The sequence below is a fragment of the Carcharodon carcharias genome, chromosome 20 (genome assembly GCF_017639515.1).
Source record: "Carcharodon carcharias isolate sCarCar2 chromosome 20, sCarCar2.pri, whole genome shotgun sequence".
Lineage (NCBI taxonomy): Eukaryota > Metazoa > Chordata > Chondrichthyes > Lamniformes > Lamnidae > Carcharodon > Carcharodon carcharias.
Window position 1 is genome coordinate 36,153,068 of NC_054486.1, and position 14,560 is coordinate 36,167,627.

At 41.1% G+C, this 14,560-nt stretch overlaps 1 protein-coding gene across 1 annotated transcript in view; it reads right to left on the reverse strand.

Annotated features, from left to right (window-relative positions):
- stard9 (StAR-related lipid transfer (START) domain containing 9) overlaps positions 1–14,560 on the reverse strand; it is a 356,364-nt gene that overhangs the window by 81,404 nt on the left and 260,400 nt on the right. The window contains exon 23 of the mRNA XM_041214173.1: positions 7,884–8,104. Coding sequence (XP_041070107.1) covers positions 7,884–8,104 — 221 coding nt within the window. The remainder of the gene's footprint in view (positions 1–7,883; positions 8,105–14,560) is intronic.

Below are 14,560 nucleotides of genomic sequence, written 5' to 3' on the forward strand. Positions count from 1 at the left end.
CCTCTCCCTCTTCAATATCCTTTCAAGCCGATCAGAGATGTCCCTCACCCTGGCACAGGGCAGGCAACATACCATGCGGGACTCTCGATCCTGCTTACAATGAATGCTATCAATTCCCTTAATTATAGAATCCCTTACAACTACCATTTGTCTTTTTGCACCCCCCTCTTGAATGGCCTCCTGTATCACGGTACTGTGGTCAGCTGGCTCACCCTCCCTCCAGCCCTGTTCTTCATCCACACAGGGAGCAAGTACCTTGTACCTGTTGGACAAGGTCAAGAGCTGAGGCTCCTCTGTTCCTGAACACAGGATCCCTCTACCTGCCTCACTTGCAGTCACACCTTGCTGACCCTGACCGCTGACCGAATTTGAGGTACTTAATCTACCACGTGTGACCACCTCCTGAAACAAAGCGTCCAGGTAACTCCTCCCCTCCTGGATGTGTCGCAGGGGTCGGAGCTCGGACTCCAGCTCATAAATTCTGAGCCGGAGTTCCTCCAGCAACCAACACTTGCTGCAGATGTGGTCACTGCAGCTCGCAATGGGATCTGCCAGCTCCCACATCATACAGCTAGAGCACATCACCTGCCCAGCCATCTCAACTTAGATAATTAATTTATAAATTAGCTTTGCAGTGTTTTATTTTTCAAATTTAGTGCAGATTCCCTACCAACCAATCAGGTCACAGCTTTCCTGTGATGTCACTTTTTCAGTTTTGGCTTCAGTTACTCTGTGCTCCGAGGTCACCACTCTGGTGCCCCTCCCTCCGATCATGCTCCCTGGAGACAAGGCCGCGAATCCCCGGGGTAAGCTAGATTTATACCTCTAACAATAGCTTATTACAGACTATACAAATAAATTTTCCATCTCATCACAATTACCCATTATATTGTACAATTAGAAAGGTTTAAGCAAAACAAAGTCAATCAATGCAATAAGATTATCAGAATTTGTACATCATAGATTGATCATAACTCAACCCTTATTTTTCTTTTTCCTCTTATTCCCAGTCTTTAACTCAGCAAAGAATGTTTCATTTAAGCATACAACCCAATTGTCTTTCTCATTAGCTGTAGGCGTAATTCCATCCTCAAGCTCATTTTCCAAACTCTAAGTGTGGTAAATTCTCATTTTGACTTAGCAAAGGCAAAATGACATTTTTGTGCATCAACATCTCATCCCTTCCCTGGTCAAAATCTCTTTTTGCCGTTTCAAGGATGTTGCTGAGATGATTTTTATATTCACATAAGAGGGTTTCATCTCCTACTTGGTTTCACCTTTAAACTTTTTATGATATTGCTGTTTCTCCAGATCCCATTTCAAACAGGTCTTTTCCACTTCTCTTTGAGCAGTGTCAATTATATTCTCCTTGTGGAGTTTTATAGTTCGTTCCAACCCTTCAATTTTTTTGCATAATCCACGAACTACATCATGACACTCCTTTCCAGGTTTTGGTAGTCTTTTGCAAACTATCCACTTTCCTGGATCCCAACTGCTGTATTTTGTATATTAGCACCAGCAAGCACTTGTAAATCAGTGTCTCTGGTCATTGACTTTTCCAGACCATTTTGCACTTTGTCCTTTTTGTTGGCAATTCTTGATTTCCAATTCTGCATGCATTTTAGTTGTCTTCATATTGTCTATTACTGAAGGTGATATATCAGTAATGTTACTTGGATCAGTTCTTTGCTCAGCTGGACCACAATTCAGCAACAAGTTTTTATTCACAGGAACAACTTTGGAACTGTGGCACTCAATACCACATATCTCTTTCCTTTCTTCCAGTTTGCTTCGAAATTCAAGAATCTCATTACTCTTTCCACAACAAGTTCTAACAGTCTGTTAGTTTTGGTTTTTAATTCTGCAATCAACCAATTATTCTGACTTATCAACAATTCCTTTTCTTGTTCAAGACACTTTCCATGATATTTCATAGCAACTACTGATGCTTGAAGTTCATCAAGTTTTAATTGAAGATTGACCTTTGTTAAGTTTGCTTCTATAAGTTTATCATTCAGACATTTTAAGTCCTCAGTCAAGTGTTTTACTTTCTGTGACTGATTCTCAATTGCTCTCAACAATTTTCTTCCATTAGCAAACTCCTCTATTATACGTGAAAGTTGGTTCTCTACATTAATCAGGTTTTCCTTCAATTTCTTGTTATCAGCAAGAAGCATCACATTTTTGGCCACAGTAGTTTTCTGAAGTTGGTTAAGATCAGCATGATCAATCACCTGCTGCAATACAGTCGTTGCCACATTATTGGCTCCACTAGCCAAATCATTACCCAAAATAAAATCCACCCCTTCAATAGGTGATTTAGGAATAATTCCCACTGTAACAATTCCATTTACAAAGTGACTTTGTAAGTTAACTTTGCACAAAGAAGCAGGTTCATAAATTCCATTACTACCTCTTTTAAATACTTATTCCTTTATAAAACTATCCAGAACACAAATTGCATCATCAACCACCATTAATGATTGATCTGCTCCTGTATCTCTCAAAATTTTAATCTGTTTACTTATTTTGTTGGAGGAGTAAGGGAACACTTCTCCCTTTAAAACAAAACATCCAGACCCACCAATAGAATGACTTCCTTCGCCAGCAATCAAAGGAGAATTCTCTGGACTATCATGAACCATATCCCCCTTTCCTGTATGTTCGGAGGGAACACATTTCACCTGTACCACTGCTACAGTTTTAACAACCATTTCCTTTTCTGATGCAACCTTTCCTGGGGGTTCCTTGGGCATTCCTACTACTGCAATAGGCCTATCATTTAATTTCCAGCAATCTGCCCTAACATGTCTCAACTTGTTACAATGAAAACACTTAGGGATTTTGAATGTCACTGACAACCTCAGTACTTTCCTTTCTGCTTCGAGGAGAAATTTCATGAGAATCCCCAACTGTCCTTTCTCTTCCCTGGTTACTTGCCTTTCCTTCACCTTCCCATCTTCTATCCTTCTCGGGTTTATGGGGGTGACGGAAAAAGGGTTTAGGTTTATGGACCACTTCATAGCCATCTCTGCTGCCTGTCTAGCTGTTTTAACCTTCTGTTCTTCAACAAGGGTTATATCTAGGAGAATTATTTCCCTAAAAGCTTCATATCTCTACCCTTAATGCCCTTATCCAATGGTGAAAATTACTATGCTTTACTCTCTCAATATAGGTCTGCTCAGGCTATTTCCTTATATTACAAAATTTCTGCCTGTCTGCTTCAGGAGCTAACTCATACGCACTCAGAATAGCCTTTTTCACTGCATCAAAATCCACCAATACCTCTTCTGATAGCAATGCATAAACCTCATGAACTCTACCAATCAACCTACCCTGTAGAAATAATGTCCAGGTTTCTTTTCGCCATTTCATTTGCTTGGCCACTTTTTCAAATGAAATAAAGAATGAAATAAGCTTTGGGAGAGCTTGCACAAACTTAAACATCTCACCAATAGGTTTTGGATTGAAGGCTTTTTCATCATCAGAACTTTCCTCAGCATCTGAGATCTCTTTTTCAACTTCCCTTTCTTGTTCCTTCTCTCTTGCCTGAAATTCCAGTTCTAACTTCCTTAACTCCCGCTCTTTCCTTTTTCTCTCTTTCTCTTTCCTTTTCTTGTTCCTTTGCCTCTAGCCTTTTCTAAGAACAAAGAACAAAGAAAAGTACAGCACAGGAACAGGCTCTTCGGCCCTCCAAGTCTGCGCCAATCATATTGCCCATCAACTAAAACATTTTGCACTTCTGGGGTTCGTTTCCCTCTATTCCCATCCTATTCACGTATTTGTCAAGCTGCCTCTTAAACACCACTATCGTACCTGCTTCCACCACCTCCTCTGGCAGCAAATTCCAGACACTGATTACCCTCTGCATAAAAAAACTTGCCCCGCACATCTCCTTTACAGTTTTCTCCTCTCACTTTAAATCTATGTCCCCTAGTAATTGACTCTTCCACCCTGGGAAAAAGCTTCTGACTATCTACTCTGTCCATGCCACTCATAATTTTGTAAACTTCTATCAAGTCACCCCTCAATCTCCGTCGCTGTAGTGAGAACAATCCGAGTTTCTCCAACCTCTCCTCATAGCTAATAACCTCCAGACCAGGCAGCATCCTGGTTAACCTCCTCTGCACCCTCTCCAACGCCTCCATATCCTTCTGGTAATGTGGTGATCAGAACTGCATGCAATATTCCAAGTGTGGCCTAACCAAGGTTCTATACAGCTGCAGCATGACTTCCTAGCTTTTATAATCAATACCCCTGCCAATGAAGGCAAGCATGCCACATGCCTTCCTGACTACCTTATCCACCTGCGTTGCCACTTTCAGTGACCTGTGGACCTGTACACCCAGATCCCTCTGCCTGTCGATGCACTTAAGGGTTCTGCCATTTACTGTATAATTCCTGCTTGTACTAGACCTTCCAAAATGCATTACCTCACATTTGTCCGGATTAAACTCCATCTGCCATTTCTCTGCCCAAGTCTCCAACCGTTCTATATCCCGTTGTATCCTTTGACAATCCTCTTCACTATCTGCACCTCCTCCAACCTTAGTGTCGTCTGCAAACTTACTAATTAGCTCAGTTACATTTTCCTCCAAATCATTTATGTATACTACAAACAGCAAAGGTCCCAGTACTGATCCCTGCGGAACTCCACTAGTCACTGCTCTCCATTCAGAAAAGCACCCCTCCACTGCTACCAAATCCAATATTTTTCTTTACCTTTTTCTTTCCCCTCTAATTCAAGTTTCTTCAGTTCCTTTGCTTGTTCAAGTTCAAGCTTTTTCATTTGTAATTGAAGTCTCACTGTGGCTCAACCCCTGGAGAATGTGGTCTTCTCTGGTATCCCTTCCAGCTTTAAGTGCTGTGCTATTTATCTCAACTTTTTTTTATTTGTTTGTGGGAAGTGTGCGTTGTTGGCTAGGCCAGATGTTATTGTCTATCTGTAATTGCCCTTGTTTAGAGGGCATTTTTTTTTTAAAGAGTCAACCACATTGTTATGGGTCTGGAGTCACATATAGGCCAGGCCAGGTAAGGACAGCAGATTTCCTTCCCTAAAGGACATTAGTGAACCAGATGGTGTTTTATGACAATTGTTTCATGGTCATCATTAGATTTTTTTTAAAATTCCACATATTTATCGAATTCAAATTCCACCATCAGCCATGGTGAGATTCGAACCCGGTACTCAGAGCATTACCTTGGGTCTCTGGATTATCAGTGACAATACCACAATGCCACTGCCTCCCCTGATAGTAGACTATATCTACTTTCTTCACCCCTTCGGGTAATTCAAACTCCAGCTTATCCACCAATTCCGTTAGCTTACTCTTGGTTGATTGCTGTTAGAGTCAGCGTTACATCCTCCGTCTATAAAAATGCCTTAGCAACCTCCAAAGCCATTTTCAATTCCAACCTGTATAATATACCTCACAGCTACTCCAATTCCTAAGTCCAGTACCTCTTTATCTCCATGTACTTGTTTCAAAAGGATTCACAGTTTCCACCAAAAGTTAAGGATTTCCAATCCCAGACCAATTGTTATTCTACGTCCAATCACCTGCTATCCTTGTTTCAAATCCCGCAAGAGCCTCCACATTGTTATGATCACCAGCTGAGGTTACCTCTGAGATACGGACTCAAAACGTTAACTCTGTCTTTCTCTCCACAGATGCTGTCAGACCTGCTGAGATTTTCTAGCATTTTTTGTTTTTGTTATCACAGGGCAAGCCTGATCCCAGGCTGGAATCCAGCTTGATAAATCCTAACTTTTATTTGTTTGTTTAGATATGTGCAGAGGGGCTACTGATCAGTGTCAACTAATGAACTTTTAACAAAAGCATAAAACATTTATTACACAAGAAAAGATGCACTATATTACAAAATTCCTTCACCCACAACTATATCTTTACAGATTTGTAAGGAAAACACAAGTTACAAAAGCTATCTTATACTCTAATGTTCACAGTAAGTACAGTCTAGATAAACCAATAGGCAACCTGTGGTCAGGCACACCATGCTCTGAAAGCAATTGACAGATGCTATGTATTTCTCCTCAACTCGCTTCCAGACACTTGTCACAACATGAGCTAACCAATCTCACTGAACTCTGTCTTTCACACAAGGGTTTCTAATCTCCACTCTCAGAAGGATCACTTTGGAATCTTCTCCCAAATCAATTCTTTCTCTCCGATGCCTTCCGCAAGGTTTCACCTCTAGGGCTTTGAACTTTCCTTCCCATGTTCCTCTCCCTGGGTCACCACATTCAAGCTGTCTTCCACACACGCTCTCTCACTGACTCAGCCGTCAACAGTACACCACTGCTTCACATGACCATAGCAAAGAGTTACAGACTTTCAGCCATCTCTTTGGACTTTCTCGCTTCTCGCTTTAAATCTGCTTCCTTTCAGCTTGAAGCCTTCCTTTCTGCTCCTCACTTCCACATACAAGTCCCTTCTCCCAGTTCATGTCCTTCCTTCGACTAGAGGGTCTGCTTGTGACTTTCCCTTGTTCCACTCCCCTGGATTTTGGGGTCTTTTCTTTTGCTTCAGACTGGCTGTCTCCTTTGCTCCAGTCTCTCCTGGCAGCTACTTTCAAAGCCAACTGAACTCAAACAGCTTCCAAATCAAACTGCTGTTTCTAGTTTCTTGTGTGTGTTTGTGGGAGGGACCTGCCTCCCTGGACCTCTGTTGCTAGGCAACAGCCCAGTTTTTCTAGCTCTTTCTTTAGCTCTGAAGAGGAGTCATATGGACTTGAAATGTTAACACTGTTTTTCTCTCCACAGATGCTGTCAGACCTGCTGAGTTTTTCCAGCATTTTCTGTTTTTGTTTCAGATTTCCAGCATCCGAAGTATTTTGCTTTTAGCCCAATTTCTATACTCTTGTTTGTTTAACTTAGGTTAGAGTTGTAAATATCTCATTTAAAGTGAAACTAAAACCCAATTTGGCCTTTCTTAACACAGATACAGAAATAGAAATCAAATTTAAACATTAAAGCTAAAACTCATTTCTTAAACCCACAAATACAGATATAACTTACTTAAACTACCACTATTTCCTAACACTAGTGCCCCATGAATTGAAACCCATTTCTCTCACACCACGCATTTAACTCTAATCTTATTTACCCTACACCAATTTGTTCGTGACTCAGATAATAATCCAGTCCTGCCTATGTTGTTGGTACCAATGTGGAGCACAACCACTGGATCCTCCCACTGCAAGTTCCTCTCCAACCCTGAGCAGATGTCCCAAACCCTGGCACCAGGCAGGCAACACTCTTGTTATCGGCTGCAAAGAACTGTGTCTATCCCTCCTTCTATACTGTCCCCTACTACCACTACATTCCTATTAACTCTTCCTACTTGAATGGCTTCCTGTACCACAGTGCCATGGTCAATTTGCTCATCCAGCCTGCAGTCCCCCCACTTTCGTCCATACAGATTGCAAGCAAGAGTGATTAAATGATGATAGTTCCAGGCAATGGGACAAGTACAAAAAAAGATGGGTTCAGAGGAGATGCAAGTAGCTACAGAACGTAGAAGCAAGCTATTAATATGATCAGTTCAGTTTCTCTCTCTAAATGATTTTCATTTATCAGCATTTATCCTTTCTATGCTACGTGTACAGAAAAATTAATTTCTCCACTTTTATTGAATTGGCAGAGCTGCAGCTTTCTGCAGGTGCTGATGTTTATGTAAATAAATCCATTTTTCTGATCTTCCTGCCTCAGGTGACAACAAAGAAAACAGCTGCATTTGGTCATGTCTACACATAATATTTTGTTTCTCCGCTGTCCTGTACACATACATTGCCCCTCTCAATCAGAATCTCCTTTCTATATTGAGTGAATGATGTTGAAAGAAAAGGTTGTGTCTACGTACTTTGCTCAGTTTGTTGTTTGAGCTGTTCCTGATCATGTTCAAGCTCTTGTTCTGCCTGTGACTGGGCTGCTTGGATGTGCTGGCGTAGCTCCTCAATGTAGCATTGCTGCTGCTGTATCTCTTCTTGGTAAAACACTTCCAATCCCTTCAGCTTTTGCTTGTACTCTTCATGCTCCAGCTGTTTGTTCTGATATCGCTCCTGAAGTTCCACCAGCTGCCTCCTGAGGATAAACAATAGCAAGTAAAATCTTATGCGTACATGGGTTCAAAGCTCACTGAAGGTTTCTTCTGGAGCCTGATACACCAAACTATCTCCAAGCAGCACTGTTCACACTGTAGAAGCAGAGAAAGTTCAGAACACAATGTCCTTCAATAGCACCTCTCAAATCAATAACTTCTACCAACCATAAAGGACAAGGCCATCCTGACTTGGACATTTATCACCATATCTTCATTGTCACTGGGTTAAACTGTCGCTGGGTTAGATTGCTGGAGCTCCGTAGCCAGCAGCCCTGTGGGAGCAGCTTCACTACACGGACTGCAGCAGTTCAAGAAGATGGCTCTCAAGGGCAACGATGGATAGGCAATAATTACTGGCTATGGAGGTTCATCCTGACACAATACCAGCTGTTTTAATTCAGGTATAGTCAAACTGGAAATAAAACTAATAGCTAGTCCAGAAAGTGAGACAAATTATGGGATCGCCAACTCTCGAAAGATTAACATTGCAGCAAAAGGAAATCCTCTGAACGTAAGACTTACAGCTCCTGAAAATCATCAGTTTCACTTATTAAACCTGCAACTTCATACACGTTTGACTGTAGTTAGCTGGAAAGTCTTTAGCATACATGTGTGAAAATGTAACTAATGCAACACATTAGCAGTGGCAGTATGTTACGGCCAAGCCCAAATACTTTACCTGATAGCGGCTGCCCGAGCTTTAACCTGGTCACTGAACTTGAGTTTTAAAAACAAAGTTCTTTCCTTTCACCAACACATTAATCTGTTCTTTCATCATTGATTGTTCAGGATACTTCTGCGATTCCTCACAGAGCCAGCCATTAAGTTACCTAGCAACAATGCAGCTTGGGTTCTAGGTTCGACAAAGAAAGCTCGCTTGGATGCGCAGGGACTGAGATACATAGGTACAAGCCTTTCAGTGATTTGGCAAGATGTTTTAAATAGACCATAAACTATGGTAGTGCACTGTATTCAAACTAATAGCCTTCAATGTTACACCTTTCTACAGATTTGAAACTTGGTATTAACTTCAAAATCATGAGCATACTAATTTGGCAAATTTACTAGAAGTCTAATAACAAACTTAATCATTGCATTTATGCTGCACAGAAAATGGTGTAGACTGCAGCAATAGTACTGAGTGCTGATAAAGCTTAGCAAACATAAGCCAACAAAGAAAGATAAAGAACTTAGCCAAGAACACAAATAAACTATAATAAACAAGTTGAGTGAATCATAAAAAAGAGGTCTTACGTGAAAACCCAGAAGGCACAAAATCTCAAAACACTGAGGTCTACCGGCTCCAAATACAACTTGTTTACTGAATGTTAAAAGCGTATCTAAGCAATGTTACATAACATAATACTGAGTCTTTGGCACCTATTACAGCTGAAAATTTAACTTAGGGCATGTATTATATACAAGATATGAATATTAAATATGAAAACATACACAATCCAATTTGTATTTGCAGCTGCTAGTCTTACAATAATTCCCCAGGTGAACAAATTGTCATCAAAGAATGAATGATCTAACCCGAAAGATGCCTTGTTGCCAGGTGTCCTAGTAACCCAAACTGTGCTGTTCTGAAAATCCCTAAATTTAAAGTCTTAATGGAGGCTTCAGGGACATTATTTTGGAATAAGCTTGTCTGTACTATAAGGTGGTGTCCAACATACTGCGCCAAGCGGCTACTGCAACTACGGCAACAACTGAACAAGTAGTTTCAACAAGTGTCTTTCCACTTAAGGACCCATATAAAGAAAGTTTAGAAACAACAACCTCATATGTAAAAACACATTCATCATTGTGCCAGTCATGGATATTAATTAAATATATAAACATTAGAACAAAACTAGCTGCTTTATTGTTTTTATTGGGGAAGGCTTGTTTATTCTTATTTCTTTCATGTGCATCAATTTTTTTTTTATTCATTCACGGGATGTGGGCTTCGCTGGCTGGGCCAACATTTATTGCCCATCCCTAGTTGCCCTTGAGGTGGTGGTGGTGAGCTGCCTTCTTTGAACAGCCGCAGTCCATGTGATGTAGGTACACCCATAGTGCTGTTAGGAAGGGAGTTTCAGAATTTTGACCCAGCAACAATGAAGGAATGGCGATATATACAAATATTCTCATGGACATATTAAGTAATGGAATATTTAGTCCTTAAACTTACATGGTAACTTTAAATAACTTAAGAAGTAGAATAGTTAAGTATAACAACTATCATACCAAGGCTCTCTTCTCTTCATTATATCATTGAATAATAAACAAAACCTAAAGTTTTTATTTGTTAAATAAAAATGCAGTGATGTGGAAACACTTGGCAGGTTAGGCAACAACTGTAGAAAAACAAAAATTAGTTAATGTTTCAAATGTTAAGATAGTTTACCAGAGTTTAAAGACCTGAAACATCGATTGACTGACTCCTGTTTCTCCACAAATCTTCTATGTGCTTTCAGCTTTTTCTGCTTTAGTTCTTGGATTCCAGTATCTGCAATGTATTGTCTATTTATATTTATACAGAGTATTTTACATTGAAAGATCACAAAGGTCTTTGCACAACAGATTGCTTTTTTCACATCATCAGCAGCATCTGAGACGTATGTGAGCAGAGTGATTCTGTTTTTAGGTAGGATTGGCTGAGGGCAGGACACTGGCTGTGACACCCTGCAGCTCCTCAGTACTGGAAGTTGAACATCCACCTGAGCCACTAGAGCAGGTAGGTCGGAGCTCAAGTTAATATTCTATTAAAGCCTAGATTGTGGCTCAAAGCTAAAACCCTCTATGAAGAGGTCTAATTGCTGCCAACTCAGGCAAGTGGACATAATATGGCTCGTGGCAGTCATTGTTTATATTCCACAAACCACATCATGTGGAGCACTGCATAAACACTTAAGACATTACACTCAGGGACTGGAAAACAACTGCTGAGTCCCCTAGGACTGTCAGAATACCAGTGAAATGCAGTATCATATTTCCTGTTACAATGCACAAGTACTTTTATGGCTATCTGGAAAGCACCATTACCAACACAACTTCCAACATCTCCCTCTTGGCTTTTCCCATGTTACATGGAGTCACCACAATGCTGGTTGATCATTGCTTCATATCAACCATTATTTTTGGCTTTCGTGAGCGTTTTTTTTTACAGCTGGATGTCCTTCCTGCTGCTAACCCTCTCCATTTATCTATGCTGGGAATTGGCACTGATACATGCTGACTTGCCTGGACCAGTGGCTGGGTTCTTTCGTGGCAAAGTCCTGGGGTGGGGCTTGAATCCAGGGCCTTCTGGCTTAGAGGCAGGAGATTCCCACACAGCCACTCCAGCTCTCCAACACAACTTCCAACATACCACACAATTTCCTTGTTAAATCCCAGTTGTTTTGGTGACAAATTGGATAATTTATTAATTCTAGAACTACTTTTGTTTCCAATTACGGAAGCCACAATGCTCCCCACCTCTCAGGGGATTGATGTACAACACAGTGAGATACTGAGCAATACAGACCAAGGCAAGTTCAAGTTTGACTCCAAGACTTTGCCGCCTTAGCTAATAGCCAGGAGAAAATGGGGTGTCCCGAGTTGGCTTTAGCAGCCCTTGGCCTGGGAGAGAGAATAGGTTGCTCATCATTCATGCTTCTGACTGCTGTAGAAAGACAGATTTGCATTTATATAGTGCTTTTCATGACATCAAGATGTCACAGCCAATTAAATATCTTTGTAAAGTGTAGTCACTGTTGCAATGTTTCAAACATGGTAGTCAATGAGCGCACACAATAGCTATGAGGCACCCGGGAGAATTTCCTCATACTGCATCGAAAAACTGCCATCAGATCTCTTAACAGCCACCTGAGGGGACAGATGGGACCTTGGTTTAACATCTTATCCAACAGAAGGTAACTCTGACAATGCAGCACTCCTTCAGTACTGCAGAGAGTTTCAGTTTAGATTTTGTGCCCAAGCCTCTGCAGTCAAACTTGAACCCACAATCTTTAGACTCAGGAGTGTTCACTACCCACCGAATCAGGGCTAACACTTTCAAACAGGGATAACTGACTACTAGTTGGTGATTCCTTTTGGACTGCACATTTAGATCTGTGGCTGTTCAATGGGACGAAGATCACATTCACTTTGACCTTCCCCCCCCCCCCCACCCCATCACAGTCACTTACTTGAGATATGTGAAACCCTATGAGTCATTAAATTCCTGAAGCGGTGTGGAAATGGGGCATGGGGAGCAGAAATTGATACAGCAAGGAAGTTGCACTGGTCAGATTTCAAACTTGCCAGAAAATCTCAGATATTGTAAGACTAAACAATTAAAGGGGTGGGGCAATGAGAATATTTTGTTCAAATCCTTTCTCATCTTATTGACAGAATTATGAACCTCAGGAGAATTTTCTTTGACAAATTTTAAAAAACATTTACCTTGCCAGCATAACATCCCTAGAGCCTGATTAGTTCCCTGATAGACTGCTCTGGCGACATGACACTTTGGTGGTGTCTTTGGAGTCATATAATGCAGGAAACCATGCTATTGGGCAAGGATTCTACATTCCCACGCAATGATGTGGTTCCTTGGGTCGGACAGCCTTAGAGTTGTTCAGGGAGGTCTGAAGTTGAGGACCTCAGTATTTCCTGATCTGCTCAAGTGAATGCTTCTGGTCAGTAACGTTAGCGGATCAATGTAATAGGAAGGAGAAACCTATTCGCGCCTTTTCCTGCCAGCAATAAAATTGACATTTATGAGAAAGAAAGTGAAGAGAATTCTCCCGAGCCTAACATTTTCTTTCACAGAAGGAATATTTCCATCAAACATACTCTCCTTTCCCTGAACCGCCCTTTTTATCTAGGAGTGATATGGCATTAAAATACACTGGACTTTCAGCATACAATTGCAAGGCCTAGGATCATGTCATGACTTGCCAAGCACTGGAAAATGGGATTAGCGTAGCCAGAGCTTTGTTGACCAGTGTGGACACGGTAGGCCGAATGGCCTCCTTTTGTGCTGTAAATGTCTATGAGTCAGAGAAGAGGCAAGAATAATTAAAGTTTTGCATTTACATTGAACCTTTCACAACCTCAGGGTATCCCAAACAAGTTTACAGCCTACTAAGTACTTTTTAAATGTTGTCAATGTCGTAATGTAGGAAACAGGACAGCCAACTTGTACCAGCGAGTCCCACAAACAGCCGTTCATCTGTTTTAGTGAAGTTAGTTCAAAGATAAATATTGGCCAGGACACTAGGGATAACTCCCCCACTCTTCTTTGAAATAATGCTGTAAGACCTGCAAGGATAGACCAGTCTTGCTAATCACCCATGGCAATTGCCCACATCTCTTGGCAACTGTATAGGACAAGGAAAAACAAAGTGCTCAAGGAGAAGGTTCAGAGAGACGGAGAGGAAAAAATGTGTGGGAGTATAATAAATTTAACAAAGATATGCCATAATAGTGGTGCCCACATGAGTATATGTTAATCCTATTTCTACAAATGCAAACACAGTTTCACAAGGCAAGGCAATCTTTGAACTATCACTACACGTTGACTATTCTGTTTGCAACATATCATGCACAGAAGTAATTACATAGGATATGGGGCACAAAATCAAGCTATTTGGCCCAACCACTCCATGTCGTTGTTTATAATCCATTCAAGCCTCCTCCCAGCTTTCCTCATTTAAATCTATCATCATAACCTCCTATTCCCTGTCCCTCATATGCTTGCCTGGCTTCCCCTTCAATGTGTGCATACTATTTGCTTCAACTACTTGCTGTGCCAACGAGTTCCATATTCTCACCACTCTTTGGGCAAAGAAGCTTCTTCTGAATTCTCTATTGTATTTCTTGGTGACTATCTTATGTTGATGGCCTCTAGTTATGCTCGTCCCACAAGATGTATGCACTCGATTAAAACCCTTCATTTTTTAAAGACTTTATTAGCCTTTGTTCAAGAGAAAATAGACCCAGCCTGTTCATCCTTTCCTGATAATGTATATACACATATTTCTCGCGTCATCCTTGCAAATCTTGTCTGCACCTTTGCCACTGCCTCCATATGCTTTTATAATATTGCGACCAAAGCTGCATAAAGTACTCCCATTGAGGTCCAATCACAGTTTGATACAGACTCATAGACATTTACAGCACAAAAGGAGGCCATTCGGCCTACCGTGTCCACACTGGTCAACAAAGATCTGGCTACGCTAATCCCATTTTCCAGTGCTTGGCTCATAGCCCTAGAGGCTATGGCAATGCAAGTGATTATCTAAATACTTCTTCAATGTTTGGAGGGTTTCTAACTCAACCACCCTTTCAGGCAGTGAGAGCCAGACTTCCACCACCCTCTGGGTGAAAAAATTTCCCCTCAACTCCCCTATTAGCCTTCTACCTCTTACCTTAAATCTATCCCTCCCCCCGGTTATTGACCCCTC